At 42.2% G+C, this 21,480-nt stretch overlaps 1 protein-coding gene across 2 annotated transcripts in view; it reads right to left on the bottom strand.

The window, feature by feature from the left end:
• Nucleotides 1–21,480, bottom strand: part of LOC122922787 (aminopeptidase O (putative)) — a 435,225-nt gene that overhangs the window by 229,521 nt on the left and 184,224 nt on the right. For both annotated transcript variants that reach the window (XM_044273518.1, XM_044273526.1), the window contains exon 9: nucleotides 2,022–2,124. In XM_044273518.1, the coding sequence (XP_044129453.1) occupies nucleotides 2,022–2,124 (103 nt within the window). The remainder of the gene's footprint in view (nucleotides 1–2,021; nucleotides 2,125–21,480) is intronic.

A 21,480-nucleotide genomic window follows, 5' to 3' on the forward strand; every position in this document is an offset into this window, starting at 1 on the left:
TCCCCCAACATAGGCTGATATGCGACGTTTCCCCCCTGTTGGAATTCCACCCTCCATATGTTGGACCGACTATACGAACAGAGAAAGGCCATAAACAATTTCTTGATGATCCAAGCGGACAGAAGTACTCCCCTGTGTAACTACGATGTCAGCCAGTGGCAGCTCATGCGTGACACCTGCCGTTTGCTCAGGCCCCTTGAGGAGACCACGTTATTTGTCAGTCGCCAGCACTACAGGATAAATAACGTCATTCCACTGCTTCATGTCCTGGAACAGATACTGGTAAATCTGGCTGGTCAGGGGACTGGAGACGTGATGCCTAGATCTCACGGCCCACATGAGCCTTGTGGGGTCTGAACTGGATGAGGAGGAGGACATTGGAGCACAAGCAATGTGTAGCGAAATGGGTGGTTTTTCTACTCAGGTGACAGGAGAGGAAGAGCAGGAGCAGCCAGAGAAGCTACAGGGCGATGAGGAAGACGAGGCAGAGGAATGACTTCTGGCTCTCCACTTTGTTGGACCCTCGCTACCTGTCCAGAATGGGGGCGTTTTTTTTACACCCACTGAGAGGGAGGACAAACTGAACTACTATAGAGACATTCTATGTAGTCAGTTGGCCGCTGCCTATCTACGCCATCGTCCATCCTCACGCAGAACTGACCGGAGGGCCACACTATGTCACCTTGCCACTCTGTGGTCTCCTGATGCTGCTGCAACCTCCACACTATGTCACCTTGCCACTCTGTGGCCTCCTGATGCTGCTGCCACCTACACACCCTGTCATTGTGCCACTCTGTGGTCTCCTCATGCTGCTGATGCCACCTCCACAATGTCATTGTGCCACTCCGTGGCCTCCTCCTGATGCTGCTGCTGCTGCCGCCACCTACACTCTCTGTCATTTTGCCACTCTGTGGCCTCCTGAGGCTTCTGCCACCTCCATATTATGTTATTGGGCCATTCTGTGGTCTCCTTATGCTGCTTCCACCGCACCACTTCATGACTGGGCCACTATTTTGCCTTGGCTGTTTTTTAACGCGATTCTCCACGAATGAATTCGAATCGAACCAAATTGTTTCCGAAAATTCAGCAAACCGGACGAATCAAATTTTTGAGAAGTTCGCTCATCTCTAGTTGTTACAATTGTAGTGGAACCAAATATGCATTTTCATGGTTTACTGTTTTAAATAATGAAATTTTTTGTTTTGGAGGGAATTTTTTTGTTTTAAAGTTATCAAACTTTATTTCCCTTTTTTTTTTTTTTTTTGCTTAAGTCCAAATGGGGAACTTGAAACTGTGATCATATGATCACATACATAACGCTTAGTAATACGTAGAATTTTTATACGTCATTGCCTGTCAGTGTAACAGTAAAGGCAATGTCTTAGGCCAAGCTTGTCGCGTATACCAATAGCAGACCTTGGGGTCTATTTTAGGATTGCTCTCATTTGACATAGTAACCAAAACTTGATGAAACATGTTTCAATAAATGGAAGGACAAATGTGGGTTGGGTGGATGCACAAAGAATTTATACCTACCAGAATGCATTTTGCCCTCTAAAATTTGTTGGAGGATGGACGAAGGCCTGGGACTGAGTTTGGGCTAAGCTTTTTATTTAAAGTGAAAGTTGATGTTAATACTGCAGCATACACAGACATTTTAGGTAATTGCATGCTTCCAATTTTTTGCAACATTTTAAGGAAGGGCACATGTGCAGAAATTGAGGTCCATAAACAACATAATTTGATGAGTTTTGATGGCCTACACAAAGCCCTGATCATACCCTCATCAAACACCTTTGGGATAAATTGAAATATCAACTGTAAGCCAGATATTCTCATCCAACATTACTGCCTGACATCACACTTACTCTTTAGGCTGAACAAGCACAAATTCCCAGAGACACTAATCTACTGGAAAGCATTCGTAGAAGAGTGGAAACTGTGAGTGTGATGGTAAGCTGTTCACATACTTCTGGCTATATAGTATATAAGTAAAATTTATCATATGTTTAACTACTAACCTTTAGGTAATGCACTTGCATGAAAGTTTTGTCTGCATTTAAGCCATGTCGTACCATGGAAGCTCCTGAGTCACTAACTTCACCAGTGGATTCTCCCTGTGGTCTAACAGTATGACAAATATGAACACAAATTAACTATATAAAAATATTAAAAATAAAATTTTCAGATACTGAATTAAAGCATGGAAATGGAACAATGTCACAGCAAGTGCCTATTCTTAAATGGAATTTCATTTTCCTAGAACCGACAAGTAAAAGTATATAATTATGTTTGTGGAATTTTCACATTTTATTTACAAGAGAGCCCTAATGGCATAAAAATGTGATACCTTACCGATCTCCAACTTCTCCCATTCCCCTCTGGTTTCCACTTTCTGGTCCCTTAATATTACAATCCCTGAAATATCCAAAAGTCTACTTTGCCAATATCCAATAGGATTTACAATCTCCTCAGAAATTCTAATTTGCACAAAAAGAAATTCGCTTAAATGTAACGTTATAGCAAGAGACACATTTTAGATTTCTGAACTGGATAAATTCCAAATCATGACAATGACTAGAGCGCAGGATACAGGTATTCCATTACATTCCCAAGTATTGATTTAAAAGCTCACAATACAATGCCTGTCAGAATGAAAGTGTCTTTTCTTCTCTACTCTGTGACGCTGATAAGGGAGCAATAGATTAGAAAAAAATCTTTTAAAAAGTTTTTACAGCACGATTTAGCAAGGTGAGATTGAGATGCATTAATAGGTAATCAATGTTTCAGGACTATACACAGTATTTTTTGCATAATGTCGCATACCGATGATCTGTCTACTCCAGCCAATTTAGCTTTCTACCTGAGACTTATTGAGTTTTCTAAGATGTGAAAAAACAAAAAGCTCAAAAGAGCATCTATATTTTGGTAAGTCACAGAACTCTGTTGGTTGCTGAACTGTATAATAATAGAGTATCAATTGAAACGGCACCCACTGCATTGACAAATTAGTCGAGAACACTGTTCAGTGTATAAATAAATTATGTTCTGACAACCAGAATCAAAAGATGAAGTTCTAGCTTTGGTGTCCTGACAACAGAGGAGTTATTTTCTGTAACTGCGCACTAAATAATTAAAAATACAAAGTAGGTCCTGTGAACATCTATAACCAGCACAAGAGAGTCAGGGCTAAACCAGAACTACTCTTAGCAATTATATCTGTTCTCCAGAGATTCCAGAAGATGGACCAGCAGTGATCAACTAACTGCTAAGATTATTTTCATGTTCAAACATTTTATTAAACTTTTTATAAAAACAGGCAAAGTAAAGCTTAACTAATAGTATCATCATATCAAACATAGGATTAAGCAGTCTTGTGTAAGCCCAGTGGTATTAAGTACATTCATGAAGATGGAGAAATAAAAGAAGAGAGAGAGAAAAAAGACAACAAGAAGGGGGAGGAGAGAAAGGATCAATGGGTAGGGAAGCAGAGGTGTGTTAATGCAGTAATGCAGCTACCCAAGCAAGAAGCTGACAATAGACAGCTGTGGGTGGGCCCCAGATCTCGAGTTATTTTGGCTGGGTATCAAAGAGGATACCAGTCAGTTAGTCATTATTCATAAAGTTATCTAGACAAGTAAGGAAGTTCGAATATTAGAATAAATGGTTTTTGTCAGACATGAGCAATCATTTGTTTGCTAGCTAAAAAAATAAAAAGTAAAATCAGCTTGTACTTAGCTCAAGGAAGGTTAGAGGATTTGTGGTGAAGCAGATAGAAATGTGTAAATTTCCTGAAATGTGTCCAAATTGCAGAAATCAGTTGTCAAAAGTGCCCCAATTGCCCTTAAAAGTCACATATGATGCTCTGTGGTCCCCTAGTAGTGTATCCAACCCCTTACAAGCTCTTTTTGCCGGGACAGCATTAGTAATGTCAAAGTGATAGCAACACATTTATAGTTAAATACATGATAGTCAGTAGTAACAAACAAGACTTAAAAAATGCACCGCACCGTTGGATTTTTTAAATGCTTTATAAAATTAAAGAATTGTCCAAAATTATCGCTTCTTGGAAAAAAGGCTTGGTCTTATGTTAAAGGGAAAAAAAAAGAAATATATAGAGCCTTGCAAAAGTATTCACCCCCCTTGACTTTTTAATATTATTTTGGTGCCTTACAACCTGGAATTAAGATTGATTGTTTGAGGATTTGTATAATTTAATTTACAGAACATGCCCACAACTTTGAAGATGTTTATTTATTTATTTTTAAATTGTGAAGCAAACAACAAATAGGACAAAATAACAGAAAAAGTGAATGTGCATAACTTTGTATAGCCACCTTTTGCGGCAATCACAGGTCCAAGTCGCTATGGATAAGTCTCTATGAGCTTGCCACATCTTACCACTGGAATTTTTGCCCATTCCTCCTTGCAAAACTGATTCAGCTCCTTCCAATTGGATGGTTTGCTCTTGTCAACAGCCATCTTTAAGTCTGACCACAGATTTTCTAATGGATTGAGATCTGGGCTTTGACTAGGCCATTCCAACACATTTACATGTTTCCCCTTAAACCACTCAAGTGTTGCTTTAGCAGTGTGTTTGGGGTCATTGTCCTGCTGGAAGGTGAACCTCCGTCCTAGCCTCAAATCACGCACAGAGTGGTACAGGTTTTGCTCAAGAATATCCCTGTATTTAGCCCCATCCATATTTCCCTCAACTCTGACCAGTTTCACAGTCCCGGCTGCTGAAAAACATCCCCAAAGCATGATGCTGCCACCACCATGTTTCACTGTGGGGATGGTATTCTTTGGGTGATGTGATGTGTTGGGTTTGCACCATAGCGTTTTCTTTCATGGCCGAAAAGTTCAATTTTAGTCTCATCAGACCAGAGCACCTTCCTCCCTACATTTTGGGATTCTCCCACATGCCTTTTCGCAAAATCACAACGTGCCTTTTTGTTTTTAGCTGAAAGTAATGGCTTTCTTTTGGCCACTCTGCTACAAAGCCCAACTCTATGGAGCACATGGCTTATTGTCGTCCTATGTACAGATACTCCAGTCTCTGCTGTGGAATTCTGCAGCTCCCCCAGGGTTACCTTAGGTCTCTGTTCTGCCTCTCGGATTAATGCCCTCCTTGCCTGGTCCGTGAGTTTTGGAGGGCGGCCGTCTCTTGGCAGGTTTGTTGTTCTTCCATGTTCTTTCCATTTGGTTATGATAGATTTGATGATGCTCCTAGTGATCATCAAAGATTTGGATATTTTTTAATAACCTAACCATACCTTGTACTTCTCAACAACATTGTCCCTTACTTGTTTGAAGAGTTCCTTGGTCTTCATGGCAGTGTTTGGTTAGTAATGCCTCTTGCTTAGGTGTTGCAGCCTCTGGGGCCTTTCAAAAAAGGTGTGTATATGTAATGACAGATCATGTGACACTTAGATTGCACACAGGCGACCATCATTTCATAAATTATGTGACTTCTGAAGGCAATTAGTTGCACCAGAGCTTTTCATGGGCTTCCTAACAAAGGGGGTGAATACATATGCACATGCCAAATTTCTGTTGTTTTCTATTTCTGAACAATAGTTTTATTTATATATTTTTCTCATTTCACTTCACCAACTTAGACTATTGTGTTCTGATCCATCACATAAAATTCAGATTAACAAAACATTGAACTTAAGGCTGTAATGTGAAGTGTGTAAAGTCAAGGGGGGGGGGGGTGAATATTTTTGCAAGGCACTGAATATAATCTATTCTTTACTCTAGCTGTGAAATGTTCCTGTGCCATTGGCTGAAACCCCAAAGCATTATTGATCCACCCATATGCTTAATGGTTGGATAGGTATTATTTTCATGAAATTCTCTCCAAATATACCTGCTCCTTGTGACCAGAGTTCTAACCTCATCTGTCCATTGGAATTGTTTCCAAAATGCATCAGACTTGTTTAGATGTTCTTTTGTGGTGAGGACGCAGAAGAGGTTTTCTTCTGATGACTCTTCCATTAAGGCCATATTTTCTGCAGGTGTCACTGAATAGTAGTATAATGTATCACAACTCCAGAGTCTGCCACATCTTCATCAAGGTTGTTTGCAGTCAAGTGGGGGTTCTGATTTGACTTTCTAGCAATCCTATGAGCAGCGGTCTGTGAAACTGTTCTTGGTCTTCCAGACCTTCTCTTTATCTCCATTGTTCCTGTTAACTGCCATTTCTTATTTACATTTCAAACTGAAGCAAACTGAAAAGACTTTGCTATCTTCTTATAGCCTCCTCCTAATTGGTGGGCCTCAACATTTACATTTTCAACCCATGGTTACTTAAAGGGGTTGTCTGGGTTAAGAGCTGAACCCAGACATACCCCAGAATTTCACCCAGACAGCCTCCTGTTATGAGCATCGGGGCATTTCAATTCTGGGTATGTCCGGGTTCAGCTCTGAATCTGAGCGCCTAAATCTCCTTGGGTTCCCTTACTTTTGCAAAGTACTCCTTTCCGTTTTTCACTCTAAAATTGTACAAAACCAAAATAATCACCGATATTGCTTAAAATGTTGAAAAGTGTGTTTCAGCTTTAACTTTATGCCTTTTGGAGATCATATCATCTTTAACTTGCTTAACTGTTCACAGTAACAGTAATTTTGACATGGGGTGCCCAAACGTTTGCATGCCACTGTACTTATATACTGTATATATCTAGATACAGTTGCAAGAAAAAGTATGTGAATCCTTTGGAATTATATGGATTTCTGCACAAATTGGTCATACAATGTGATCAGATCTTCATCTAAGTCACAACAATAGACAATCACAGTCTGCTTAAACTAATAACACACAAATAATTAAATGTTAGCATGTTTTATTGAACATACCATGTAAACATTAACAGTACAGGTGAAAAAAGTATGTGAACCCTTAGATTTAATAACTGGTTGAATCTCCTTTCGCAGCAATAACTTCAACCAAACGTTTCCTGTAGTTGCAGATCAGACGTGCACAATGGTCAGGAGTAATTCTTGACGATTCCTGTGTACAGAACTGTTTCAGTTCATCAATATTCTTGGGATGTCTGGTGTGAATCGCTTTCTTGAGGTCATACCACAGTATCTCAATCGGGTTGAGGTCAGGACTCTGACTGGGCCACTCCAGAAGGCGTATTTTCTTCTGTTTAAGCCATTCTGTTGTTGATTTACTTCTATGCTTTGGGTCGTTGCCCTGTTGCAACACGCATCTTCTGTTGAGCTTCAGCTGGTGGACAGATGGCCTTAAGTTCTGAAAAATGTCTTAATAAACTTGGGAATTCATTTTTCCTTCAATGATAGCAATCCGTCCGGGCCCTGACGCAACAAAGCAGCCCCAAACCATGATGCCCCCACCACCATACAGTTGGGATGAGGTTTTGATGTTTGTGTGCTGTGCCTCTTTTTCTCCACACATAGTGTTGTGTGTTTATTCCAAACAACTCAACTTTGGTTTCATCTGTCCACAGAATATTTTGCCAGTACTGCTGTGGAACATCCAGGTGCTCTTGTGCAAACTGTAAACGTGCAGCAATGTGTTTCTTTGGACAGCAGTGGCTTCCTCTGTGGTATCCTCCCATAAAATCCATTCTTGTTTAGTGTTTTACGCATCGTAGATTCGCTAACAGGGATGCTAGCATATGCCAGAGACTTTTGTAAGTCTTTAGCTGACACTCTAGGATTCTTCTTTACCTCATTGAGTAGTCTGCGCTGTGCTTTTGCAGTCATCTTTACAGGACGGCCACTCCTAGGGAGAGTAGCAGCAGTGCTGAACTTTCTCCATTTATAGACAATTTGTCTTACCATGGACTGATGAACAGCAAGGCTTTTGGAGATACTTTTATAACCCTTTCCAGCTTTATGCAAGTCAACAATTCTTAATCGTAGGTCTTCTGAGAGCTCTTTTGTGCGAGGCATCATTCACATCAGGCAATGCTTCTTGTGAAAAGCAAACCCAGAACTGGTGTGTGTTTTTCATAGGGCAGGGCAGCTGTAACCAACACCTCCAATCTCATCTCATTGATTGGACGCCAGTTGGCTGACACCTCACTCTAATTAGCTCTTGGAGATGTCATTAGTCTAGGGGTTCACATACTTTTTCCACCTGCACTGTGAATGTTTACATGGTGTGTTCAATAAAAACATGTTAACATGTAATTATTTGTGTGTTATTAGTTTAAGCAGACTGTGATTGTCTATTGTTGTGACTTAGATGAAGATCTGATCACATTTTATGACCAATTTGTGCAGAAATCTATATCATTCCAAAGGGTTCACATACTTTTTCTTGCAACTGTATTGTAGAGACCTGTGTGCTTGCAGTGGGGTCAGCAATGACAGACTCTTAGACTTCAGGAGTTAAAAGTCCAAATAGTGCTTTATTCTTTACTCAGCATAACACAATACAGGGCATCCTCAGTTGGGTGAAGCCAAAGCACATTAAGCATGATACACAACATCAATTAAACACATGCCCATCTGGTCTCTACCTACTGTAATACAGAGAACGTATCTCTCACGTTTGCCTTCAGTGTGTCAGGGGGATCTGGCTTTGCCCAGTCATCCAGTCAAACAGCTACCATGCTTTGATCCTTTACGTATTAGGCTTTACTTACTCCCCAGTAAGGGTCCCAGTAGCCACACCTGGGATCTTCTCAGGCTAGGGGGAATAGCTATCCTTGAGTAAGGGCTCGTTCACATGAACATGCCATATTTTGCGATCCACAAATTGAGGATCCGCAAAACACGGATGCCGCCCGTGTGCCTTCCGCAATTTGCGGCAAGGAACAGACGGCCCTATAGAAATGCCTATTCTTGTCCACAAAACGGACAAGAATAAGACATGACTCATAATTTTTGTGGGGCCACGAAACGGAGCAACAGATGCGGACAGCACATTGAAGTGAATGGGTCCGTACCCGAGATGCAAAAAATAAGGCTCCGATGCCGAACAAAACCACGGTCGTGTGAATGAGTCCTAAGGGTGTGGACTACCAGCCAAATCTTAAATAACCTGCCTCAGCCAACTATGCTTTGCTATGACAACATAGCTTTCTGGATTCCCTTTTACCTCAACCAGCCGAGTATTCTGGATGAGATATACTCCCCCTCTAGCACTTTACCACACACTTTGCTACAATTGCTATAGTAACTGTGACACAGAAAAATAAATTAGCTACTGTAATTTGTGATTAACTGAAAGTTTTTTCTTCAATAAAATTTTAACCTTTGTACAATACATGACAATTGTGATGCAGACGGTATACTATCGGCATCAGGATTAATATTATTAAATATTTGTGTCTGTGATTGCGAATTATGTGATGTACATTGGGGTGATAGATAAATAAAAATGTTAGTGGTATAGGTTTAAATGCTGCTGCAGCACTGATTGGTGGAGCTTTATCAAAACTGGTGTAAAGTAAATTGGCTTAGTTGTCCAATCAGATTCCACCTTTTATTTTTCACAGCTTCTTTTGAAAATGAAAGTGGAATCTGGTTGGTACAGGCAACTTAGGCTATTTTCCCACTAGCGGCAAGGAACTACGGCAGGCTATTCCGGTGAATGAACAGCCTGTCGGATCCATTCTGCCGCTAGTGCACGCATGCCCCAGGATTACCGCTCCAGCCCCATCGACTATAACGGGGGCGGGCCGGAGTTCCGGGAGCAGCACGGCAAACATGCCGAGAGGCGGCCGGAATAAAACTACGACATGTCTAGACTATGTACTGTATTTAGAATCAGGAAGGAATCTTTCCTCTAATATGGAGTATTAATTCACAACTACCTCATGGGGTTTTTGCCTTCCTCTGGATGAACACGGTAAGATTATAGGTTGGACCTGATGGACCTCTGTCTTTTCACAACCGTATCACTATGTAATTATGTAACTTACTACCATGCTTACCCTCAGATTACAACAGAATAGCAGATCAGTAGAAGCCGCAGAAAGGGGCACTGTCACGATGCACTCTGTGCATGGTTCCAGGAGGCGGGGATGGCCGAGGCGCGCTCACGTCATCAGCGCACCCGGCGTCACCCGTTCCCGTGGGAACCACACTGGGGCTGTGGTCGAGCTGATCACTTGGCGCTCAGCTGTATGGGCAGTATTGGAACTCAGGAGTCATGTGACGCTGGCCATGTCACATGACTCCACTAGTGCCCTATTTAAACAGGCAATCTGCTTGCCACAGATTGCCTGTTATTGAGGTTGTTCCTGCATGATACTCACCTGGTTTGTTTGTTCCTGCTTGGCTTTCGATTTCCCGTCCATCTCATCCGCTGGTCTTGGCGTGCTCTCCTGGTTTGACTTCGTCTTGTCCTGACGAATCTCTGCTTGCTCCTCCTGTACCTTTTCTGCTCTCTTGGTTTTGACGCGGCTTGTTTGACCTTTTTGTTTATGTCGTTTATCTTTTTATGTCGTTTATCTATTCCTTGCACTATCCTAGCTAAGGGTTTGTCGACCAGTTGTCCCTTGTCGCTAGGATTTGTGAGGCAAATAGGCAGGGACAGGGGTGAGGGTAGAGATCACTGGTCACCACCCCACCCCCTGTGTTTGTGACAGAATAACAGACCTACATTACCACTGTTATCATAAATCATTTGGTTACCCTGACGGAGCATGTTTCTAATCTGACTCAGATGGTTCAGGAATTAGGGGAGAAACTCCATTTACATGAGTCAGGACAGAGTGCTTCCACTCCGCATGTATCTAGTCATCATATGGAGCCTCAGATTAACCTTCTTGAACCGTTCTCGGATGATCATAGAAAGTTTCTGTCTTTCAAAGAGAATTGTAAACTTTATTTTAGATTACGCCCCTTGTCATCCGATTCTGAGAGCCAGCACGTGGGTATAGTAATCTCCCGTCTCCCGGGAGATCCCCAGGATTGGGCTTTTTCCTTGTCTGCTGACGCTGGTTGTCTCAGCTCTGTCGAGGGCCATGGTAGCTGAGACCGCTCTTAAGGCTTTGGTACAGGGAGCCCAACCAGCCGAAGAGTATTGTACCCAGTTTAGGAGATGGTGTGTTCCTTTTGGCTGGAATGAACCAGCCCTAAAAAGCCAGTTCAGGTCAGGGATGTCTGAAAATCTCAAAGACCTGTTAGTAAACTACCAGCTTCTTGAGACATTAGAGGAGACTATATGAGTTAAATCCACGGCACTCCGTAAGTTTTTTTGCAAAATAAAGTTTCACATTTTAATTCTTAGTATACAGAATATCATTCATGTACATCCAGTGCAATTCATTTACATATAGTAAGTATGTGCCACCTGCCTCCTGACCCTGCCTACAGAGCCCGCTGAAGAAGGTCGCACAGACCGAAACGTTCGGGAATTATCTGACATGGCACTATACTTACTATATGTAAATGAATTGCACTGGATGTACATGAATGATATTCTGTATACTAAGAATTAAAATGTGAAACTTTATTTTGCAAAAAAACTTTCAGAGTGCCGTGGATTTAACTCATATTGTCTAAACCACTCTCACAGGCACCCACACTGGATCCAAGGTGTGCAGAGTACAAAATTATCTAATTAGAGGAGACTATGACACTCGCTGTTCGACTTGACAGACGTGTTAGGGAGAGACGGCAGGAACACATGCTTTTTTTCCCAGGAGGTGCTCCAGTCAGAGGTCTGTCCTGTGAGCAGAGCCGATTTCTCTTCTGAGGAACCCATGCAGGTCGGGATGACTCATAGAGATCAGCGTCACCGACAAGGGGCTCGTTTCTATTGTGACGAGTCAGATCATTGGATAAACCAATGCTCCAAGAAACCTTCTTCCAGTAAATCTACCAAGACGGGGGAGCTTAAGAACCAGGTATTTCCTAATGTGGTCAGGAACAAGTTATTAGTACCTATTACTGTCTCCTTGGGTATTAACAAATGTTCTGGTAATGAGTTAATTGACTCGGGTTCTGCTGCCATCTTTATTGATATGAGGTTTGCCTTAAAGTTGGGTATTCCGATTTTGACACTACCCCCTCCCATCTACATCATGGCTATCGATTCCACCCCCATAGTGGGTGGTACTGTGAAGTATTCTACCCCTGAGATATCCTTGAATGTGGGGGGGTGTAACTCTGAAATATGTTATCTGTTGGTTCTAGAAAACTTACCAGTAGAAGTGGTACTGGGAATGCCTTGGCTCCAGTTACATAACCTCATTATTGACTGGACCAAGGGGGAATTGGTGAAATGGGGGGTTGAATGCGACTTGTGCTTGTCTGTAGTGCAAGTGGGGGTCTCAGCAGAATCCAATACATTGCCTTTAGTCTTAAAGGAATATATGGATGTGTTCTCCTCCTCGAACCCTGAGTTGCTACCGCCCCATAGACTTTATGACTGCACCATTGAATTGGTAGAGGGGGCCAGATATCCCAAAGGACGTATCCATAATCTTTCCAGACCTGAACGCAAGGCCATGGAAGAAAATGCTGTAGAGAGTCTCAGCAAGGGACACATTGCGCAAATTCGACAAGTGATGATATACACAACATATTCTGAATTGCAATTGATATATTGTCGCAGTTCATGTGTACTGCCATTCGATGTGGATACAATGTTTTTACTAACTGACATATGAGAACAGCAAATAGATTTTTGCTTCCACATTTAAAATTGCCCTTTGTAGTGAGCCAAACTGGTTCACAAATAGTGTTCTCCGAAAATGAGCTGGGACTTACTTTTTTTCCAATAGTCGGTGCTTTCTTCGCTATGCATTTCATGCCTGCCTCTGCAATATCTCCCCAGGCCTCATCAAAACCTGTAACTGGGAAATGTTTACGTAGAATGTTGCAGATAAGGGGATATTCAGCACTATAATTTGTGACAAAAGTCACAGGTTTACTCAAATTTCGAACACAAAATCGATCACATTTTCTTTTCTTATATTTTTTCTTATGGATTTGTTTCATGCTCTTGGTTCGAGTAAACACAAGAGAATTTCTATCAATGATTATCGCATGTTCTCTCGCCTTGCGAATAATTTCCATCGATTATCCCCTAGTCTGCAACCTTGCTGAGATGTCAGAACCTTCCCTTAGAAATAAATTCAGGGTCGAGCCCTCATCATTTCCCCTCTAGGGATGTTTTTGGTTACATGAGGGGGATGGCAGGATTATGCATGAAGCAGGGTATTGCCCGCGGTAGTTTTACGATGTGTGCAAGTATAAACCCTATGGTTCCCTCGATCTCCCCACAATGAGAGATCCAAGAATAAGATAGAGGAAAAATCACTGACCATAGTGAGTTTAATGGAGGGGACACAGTTGTTCAAATACTCCACAAATAGCATCAGATGTTTAACATCACCCTGCCATACCCACAGCATGTCATCAATAAAGCGCCCATACCATTTCATGGAAATCGAATATGGGTTACTGTCCGAAAATAAAAAACTATTTTCCCTTGACGCCATAAATACATTGGCCACAGAAGGAGAAAATTTCGCACCCATTGAAACTCCGGATAGTTGTAAATGGCATAAACCATTAAACATAAAAAAATTATGTTTAAGTAAAAAATCTGTGCAAATACAAATAAAATCACGGAGTTCCAGGGTGTAATTGCTATACATATCCAAAAACCATTTTAAAGCTAAAATAGCCAAGTGTGTGTGTGTGTGTGTGTGGGGGGGGGGGGGGGGCGTGGCTAACTGCCGACATGATCGCACGCACTTGAAGTCTGCTCCGTACCCTGTACTGAATCCTGCAGCATCCTGACATACTGGCCGCTCCAAACATCGAGTGGCAAGTGCAGAAGAGGAGGAGAAGACCTAGGAAGTCGATGATGGGCCCCAGCAAGGCGCAATCAGCGGCAAAAAAGCTGAATAAATATGTGAGGCAAGAGGCCCAAAATGGCGCCACCGCTCCTACTACACCGCGAGCGGCAGTCACGCGAGGTCAAGCAGCGCAGCAGACAGAGGGCTCGGGGGAGCCAGAGGTAACCCTAAAAACTCTCCCACCAGCTCCTGACAGCAATTTCCACTTGCCAGACATCGCTTACCTGCAAAATAGAGGAAGTGAAGGTGGATTTGGGCCTGCTGAGGCAAGATCTGCAGCAGCTCAGGGAGCAAGTGTGTCATACAGAAGACAGAGTCTCGTCTCTAGAAGATCTTACTAGGCCACTTGCATACAGAGTGCATGATGTGGAGAGGTCTGTGAGTTTATGGCAGCAAAAATGCGATGACCTTGAGAACAGAGCCAGATGTAACAACGTCAGGATCCTGGGGCTACCAGAGAGAGCAGAGGGCTCGGATCTGGCTACTTTTCTGTAACTTTGGTTCAAGGCACAATTTCCTGAAGCGCCATTTTCTGGCGCCTACGCCATTAAAAGAGCGCACTGGGTTCCCGCGAGGCCTCCCCCTCCAAGAGCGTCCCCAAGGCCCCTACTGGCGCGAATGCTTAATTGGAAACATAGAGACCTCATCCTCATCAAACATGAAAGTGCGAACATATCGTTGTTTCCAGATTTTTCAGCTGAGCCACCTTCATCTCTGTCAAGCGATTTAAATCTGCAATAATCCATGGCTTATCCGGCACGTCTCTGGGTGATAGATGGAGAGAAGACGGTCTTCTTTGTTGAGCCTAAGGAGGCGGAAGAATGGATTTCCAAGAGGCCAAGTCGTCCAGGGCCTCGCTGATACTTTTGTCACAGCAGATGCCGCAAGTATCCTGTTCACACTAATACACTTGCCTGATAGATGCATTCCGTTGACTTTTAACATCATTCTCCGGGACTAGGGAGGAATTCCCTCATCTTATACTGGCGATGTGATTGAGCTCGCAGCACTTAACTTTGCTATGTTGGTGGAGACGCCATTACCCCCTTCTCTTTTTCTTTTATCCTTTCCCTCATTGTCTCATCCCTCCTCCCTCCCTCCTTTATTTCTTTTCTCCTTTCTCTAATCGCGATCTGTGCATGCATTATGCAGTATTATCCCATTGTTACGGGGCCGAGCAGACACCTGCATAGGTTTAACATCATATTACACTATGCAGGTCTCCGGTAAATCAGCCATATTACAGGATGGCAGTGATTTCATCATTCACTGGTTCATTCAACTATCTGTTACTCTACAGTTAAGTTATATGCTGTTTATTCTTATAAAGGCATGGTACACTAATCATAATATTTCAGCGCAGAAGGCACGTGAGAGAGGGTCTAAGGAAGAGGGTCCTTATCTTCCTGAAGATGGGTGTTGATCTGTCTGGAGAATAAGCTGCTGAAATACAGATGGCAGATTTAAATGTTGTCTCTTGGAATGTAAGAGGATTGGGCAGCCCTAGGAAAAGGATTTCTGTATTCTCTCATCTACGACAGTACAATCCCCACATCTTGGGGCTGCAGGAGACCCACCTGACGCCAGAAACAGGGAATAGAATTAAGAAGCCATGGGTTCAGTTGTCTCTGAATGCGTAAAGGATCAACGCACTCCAGAGGTGTAGCTATACTTGTCCACAAGACCATTAGATGGGAAGTCCAGCAATCGGTGGTGGATACTGAAGGGCAGTATATACTTGTGTATGCATTTATCAATTGTGCTCCATATGTTGTGGTCAATATATATAATCCCCCCCCCCCCCCCGCCACTATAACCATATTCCAGGTGGGGATGGGCTCCGCTGCGCAATACCTCAAACTTCTTTGCATGGGGGATTTTAATTTAGTGCATGAAGACATGGATAGATTTCACTCAGTGGGGAGAGAGGGTGGCCACACTCAGCATGCCACTAACCTTTCTAGAATGATTAAAGAATTTGGATGGCTAAATAAGTGGAGACTGCGACATCCACTTCAGAGGGAGTACTCCTGCTTCACTCCAGCCAGGGGCGCACTGTCAAGAATTGATTATCTTCTTGGCAGTGCCGCAGCATACACAGATCTCAAAGATATTAGATATGGATCACAGGGAACCTCGGACCATGCACCGGTTTTTGCTCAACTTAGACTTCATGATGGTGTCAAACAGAGTGTCAAAATGCGCGTTCATCCATTCTGGTTGTCTCTTATGACAACGAATGATAGAATTCCTGATCAGCTTCAGCTATTTCTGGAAATGCAGGATGAGATGACGGATGATTTGTTACTCTGGGAGACATTGAAAGCCTACTTGAGGGGATGTCTCAAATCATCTATATCCTATATCAAAAGAGATTCAGCACGCAAAGAACTGGAACTACATGCTAATTGTAAGGAGGCAGAGAATTCATTCAGGTCTAGTACCTCTGAGGTGAATAGGCAGGATTGGATGCTTCAAGGTAGACTCTATATGATGCACCTCAGGGAAAAGAGTGAGCGTAAATTATTCTTTTTAAAGCAGCAATCCTTTGAGTCGGGTAATCAGGCGGGTAAATTGCTTGCTCACATTGTACGTAGTAATAGTATGTCCCCTCCGGTCATTAGAATAAAGAACTCTGAGGGCTCGGTGGTAGAATCAGTCGGCGATATACTGGAATGCTTTAAGGGGTTCTACCAAGATCTTTATAAGTCTGCGGCTCACTACAGGACAGGAGCCTACTAGAGGCTGACATCTCAATAGACAAAATTCAAATGGCAATAAAGGAGCTGCCAGCGGGCAAAGCACCTGGCCCGGATGGGATTCCGGTGGAAATGTATACTTAAACTATATCTTACTACTCAGCAAAGACATTGGCTATCAGAATCTATGTATGATGCTACTATAGTGGTGATCCTGAAGCCAAAGACTCTTTGGAGTGTGGGTCTTACAGACCGATCTCACTCCTAGAATATAAAATACTCACAAGACTACTGGCTACTAGATTAAACAAGGTAATCACCACTATAGTACATAAAGATCAGTCAGGATTTATACCGGGTAGGTCGACATCTGATAACATTAGGAGAGCGCAGGCCATTCCGCAGATAGCTGTGGCAAGAGATAAGCACTGGGCCCTGGCATCGTTGGACACAGTCAAAGCTTTTGACTCTGTGGAGTGGATGTACTTTGGATTTGGCCCTAAGTTCACCAAGTGGGTGGAAATACTATACCAGCTTCCCAAAGCTAACATACTAGTGAATGGGATGCTTTCAGAGTCCTTTAAACTCCACAGAGGCACTAGGCAAGGATGCCCCCTGTCGCCGCTACTGTTCGCCATAGCGATAGAACATCTTGCCCTAAGAATCAGGCAGGACCAGGTCTTTAAAGGGGTCTGCATGGGAGATTAAACAGATAAAGTTGGATTATACGCGGATGATCTCCTTCTTTTTATGGATGAACCTGAAACTACACTCCCTAGAGCGATTGACATAATAGAAAGGTTCGGGGAATACTCGGGTTTGTCCATCCGCCTGACATCTTGGATACTTCAGGCTGCCCAGCATGTGTCTTCATCTGAACACTGTCCCTTCATGTAGACATCTAAGGGCTGCTGCCCTATATTTCATGGGAACGCAAGTATTGCTGGTCTCACCAGCTTATCTACTATGTCAGGGAGATATTGATGATTGATTATTTAATATGCTATAGCGTCTGTGCATATCATCTCTACCTGACGAATCAGTTGACAGCCACTAGTCCACATGTTTATTTTATGTGATCGATCTATCAGATATGTTGTTCATAAAGGAAATTCTTTCCATCTATTCAGCTACTGTGCCCTGCAATATAAGAGAGGTGTAGGTAGGGCATACTATGAGTTGCCCTTCTACTATTATCCTATGCTATGAACCTGTATATCCTTGGTTTTATTAAAAAGTTACTTAGCAATTGATATAGCAGTGGCTCTTTATAAATAATGACCACTTGGCTATTACTTTTGACCTAGGTTATGAACCTGTTTACTGAAGTAGCTATCTAGCAATTTATATAGCAGTGGCTCTTCATAATAACGACCACTGATCTATTGGACAAGTAATATCCTGGCTTCTCTCTACTCTGGTGATAAATTTCTGGTGATTGACACCCTGTTGTATTGTATGTTATGTCCCCTGAAGAGCCTGTAATCAACTAGGCAAAACGCGTAGGGACGGTCAGGAGTGTCTGTCAGACACCTGACTTGGATATTTGTTGTATCACTCACCTTTTTCACAGAATGTTATTGGGTGGTTTCTATATGCACTTTTTTTTTTTTTGGGTACTTATACGAGTCCAGGTCTTATTATAGGGCCACTATTTCACATGAAATAATTCCCCGTGGTAGGGTTATCTAGGGGTTATCAGGAGGCACGAGACAGGGGATCGCCCCCTATCGGGGCGGCTATTCCGTTTGCAGGCAGGGCGGCAATAATAGGGCCAGATTTAGGGACATTGCCCCTAAAGCCTATGAAATACGTGTCTGCCATCCTGCAAATGTAGGTTATTGGAATATTATTTCCATATCTAGTGTTTATTTTATTTATATTTGGTCTATTGGCTTTTATTAGTGACCTATTAAAAGTTATGTTTTAGAATAAATGGTAATTCTGTGAAGTCTACTTCAATTGACCATATTGTACTATAATCCCATGAACAGGGTTTTGTTCAACCTGTGAGACTCTTGACTGTGGGTTGTCGCCACACACACACTTGGCACCATCTGAACCAAATAAGTATATCTTGGTCTCATCATACAAGAGAACATGGTTCCAGTAATACATGTCCTTAGTCTACTTGTCTTCAGCAAACTGTTTACGGGCTTTCTTGTGCATCATCTTTAGAAGAGACTTCCTTCTGGGACGCCATGCAGACCAATGTGATGCAGTGTGCAGCGTATGGTCTAAGCACTGAAAAGCTGACCCCTCCCCCACCCCTGGAACCTCTGCAGCAATGCTGGCAGCACTCATATGTCTATTTTGAAAAGGCAACCTCTGGATATGGTGCTGAGCATATGTACGGAACTTATTTGGTCCACCATGGCGAAGCCTGTTCTGAGTGGAACCTGTCTTGTGAAATGGCTATATGGTCATGGCCACCGTGCTGCAGTTCAGTTTCAGCGTGTTGGCAATCTTCTTATAGCCTAGGCCATCTTTATATAGAGCAACAATTCTTTTTTTCAGATCCTCAGAGAGTTCTTTGCCATGGTGCCATGCTGTACTTCCAGTGACCAGTATGAGACAGTGTGAGAGCGATAACGCCAAATTTAACACACCTGCTCCCTATTCACACCCGAGACCTTATACCACTAATGAATCACATGACACCAGGGAATGGAAAATGCCAATTGGGCACAATTTGGCCATTTTCACTTAGGGGTGTACTCACTTTTGTTGCCAGCGGTTTAGACATTAATGGCTGTGTAGAGTTATTTTGAGGGCACACCAAATTTACACTGTTATACAAGCCCTACACTGACTACTTTACATTGTATCAAAGTGTCAGATCTTCAGTGTTGTCCCATGAAAAGATATAAAATATTTACAAAAATGTGAGGGATGTACTCACTTTTGTGAGATACTGTATATTAAACATATCATTATCACCACATTCGAAAATGTCGGAACTATTAAAATATTTGAAAAGTTGTGCGTACTCCAAAAATGGTACCAATTAAAACTAAAGTTTATCCCGCACAAAAAACTATTAAAAAGTAATAAAACAAAATAAAAACTATACACATTTGATATTGCCATAATCATACTGAGCCTCAGAATAAGTATGTCACATCATTATTAGAACACAGTGAACACCGTAACGTCAAAACCACCCAAAACTTTAAAACCTTGGCAGAATTGTGTTTTTTGTTTTAATTTTACCACACATTTTTTTTCTCAGTTTTCCAATACAAGACATGGTAAATTAAATGCATATTGTCCCGCAAAAACGGAGCCCTTGCATGGCAACGTTAAAGGAACAATAAAAAAGTTATGGCTATTGGAATATGGGGGGGGGAAACATTCCAAAATCCAAAAATGAAAATAGGCTCAGTCCTTAAGGGGTTATTAAATGAACTAAATAAGTTAATTCAGTCTAAGGAGTACTATAAGTCAAAGCATATCTAGGCTGTTATTATAGGATATTAAAAGACATTACATAGAGGGACTATAAGAGAAAAACAACTCCAGCATATTAGAGAACATTAAAGGGAGAGGTATAACAGGTATAACTCCCAACATGTCCAGGATATCATAGGGCGGTACATGGAGAAACTGTAGGAGAACTACAAGTCCTAGCAAGCCCACCATTTTATTATGGGATGTCAGAGGACATTGCAGGAAAGGAGCATAGGAGGAAACAACTACAATTCCCAGCATACCAAGGCTGCTTTATGGGCTTTCTGAGAATATTAAATAGAGGGTGTATAGGAGGAGAGAACTACAACTGTCCAGGTTGTTTTTGTAGGCTCTAAATTGATATTACAAGGAGGGGTGTGAGGGAAGAGAACCATAACTCCCATCATTTACCTGACTACCTATAGCATGTCACATGCTGTGACATCACAAGGTCCCTACATCGCATGGATTTGAGACACAATCCTTCATGCACTGATCACATGGTTCTGACATTACACAGGTCCGTCAATGACTCCCCACTGCTGAGCTCTCTTCCTTTATGCCTGGTAGAGTATGAAACTCCAGGCGTTATAAGGATTTTGTGATGTCACAGGATTACATGACATTCAAAGCCTAATTTTCAAAGAGACCACGCGATTCACCTTAAAAGACCATTATTAGGGTTATTAATTTGACTTTAGAATATCATGTGATCCTGTGACATCCTGGAGTTTAGACATAACTCTTCATACATGGATCACAAGAGTCTGACATCACAGAGGTCCATTGCTTATTCTCTCCACTGCAGTTAGATCAGTTGGGCATTCAGGAGATTTGCCAGCACTTCCAGGAATCAAGGAAGTCCCCCATATTTCGAAAGCCTCCCAGAAAATTCGGGAGCTGGCAATTTTGCTGTATGAATTCTCAACTGCAACAGAGTGGTGCTCCACTAAAACACTTTGCATCATACATGTTGTGGTGACCTCAGATGTCCCTTTGTGGACTAATCTGGCAGTAAGACATATGTGCTAAGTTCTATTTTTATAGCAAAGATCACACAACTATTAAAGCCATGAATGCACTATTGTTTTTTCTTAAAATACCACAACTATGTTGGCTTTGTCTCACGTGAGCTTGTATTTCTTCACAGCATTATGAGGAAATCAAGAGCTGTAAAATACAAGTCTCACAAACAGCTAGAGCCTCGGGCACTGCAGAATTTATTGTTGGCAGACTTCCTGTCGTCAACCACTCCCAGGATTTTCTTGGAGAAATCCCCCAATAACTTATTGTAAAAATTACCAGTTATCATGACAGAACAATACAAAACACAGCCATGGTGGTGGCACTGGGCTCAGGAACATATAAAGTGCAGAAAGTGTGCAATAACTTCTAACTGGTCTTCATGTTGGATTATAGAGAATGAGTCCTCAGAAAATGACCTAGTGTTTAAATCATGTTTTTATCTTAAACATATTTTTAAAGGATTTTTGGTGATGCAATTTTCAATTTTACATCTCAGTAGAGATCCT

The sequence above is a fragment of the Bufo gargarizans genome, chromosome 1 (genome assembly GCF_014858855.1).
Source record: "Bufo gargarizans isolate SCDJY-AF-19 chromosome 1, ASM1485885v1, whole genome shotgun sequence".
NCBI lineage: Eukaryota > Metazoa > Chordata > Amphibia > Anura > Bufonidae > Bufo > Bufo gargarizans.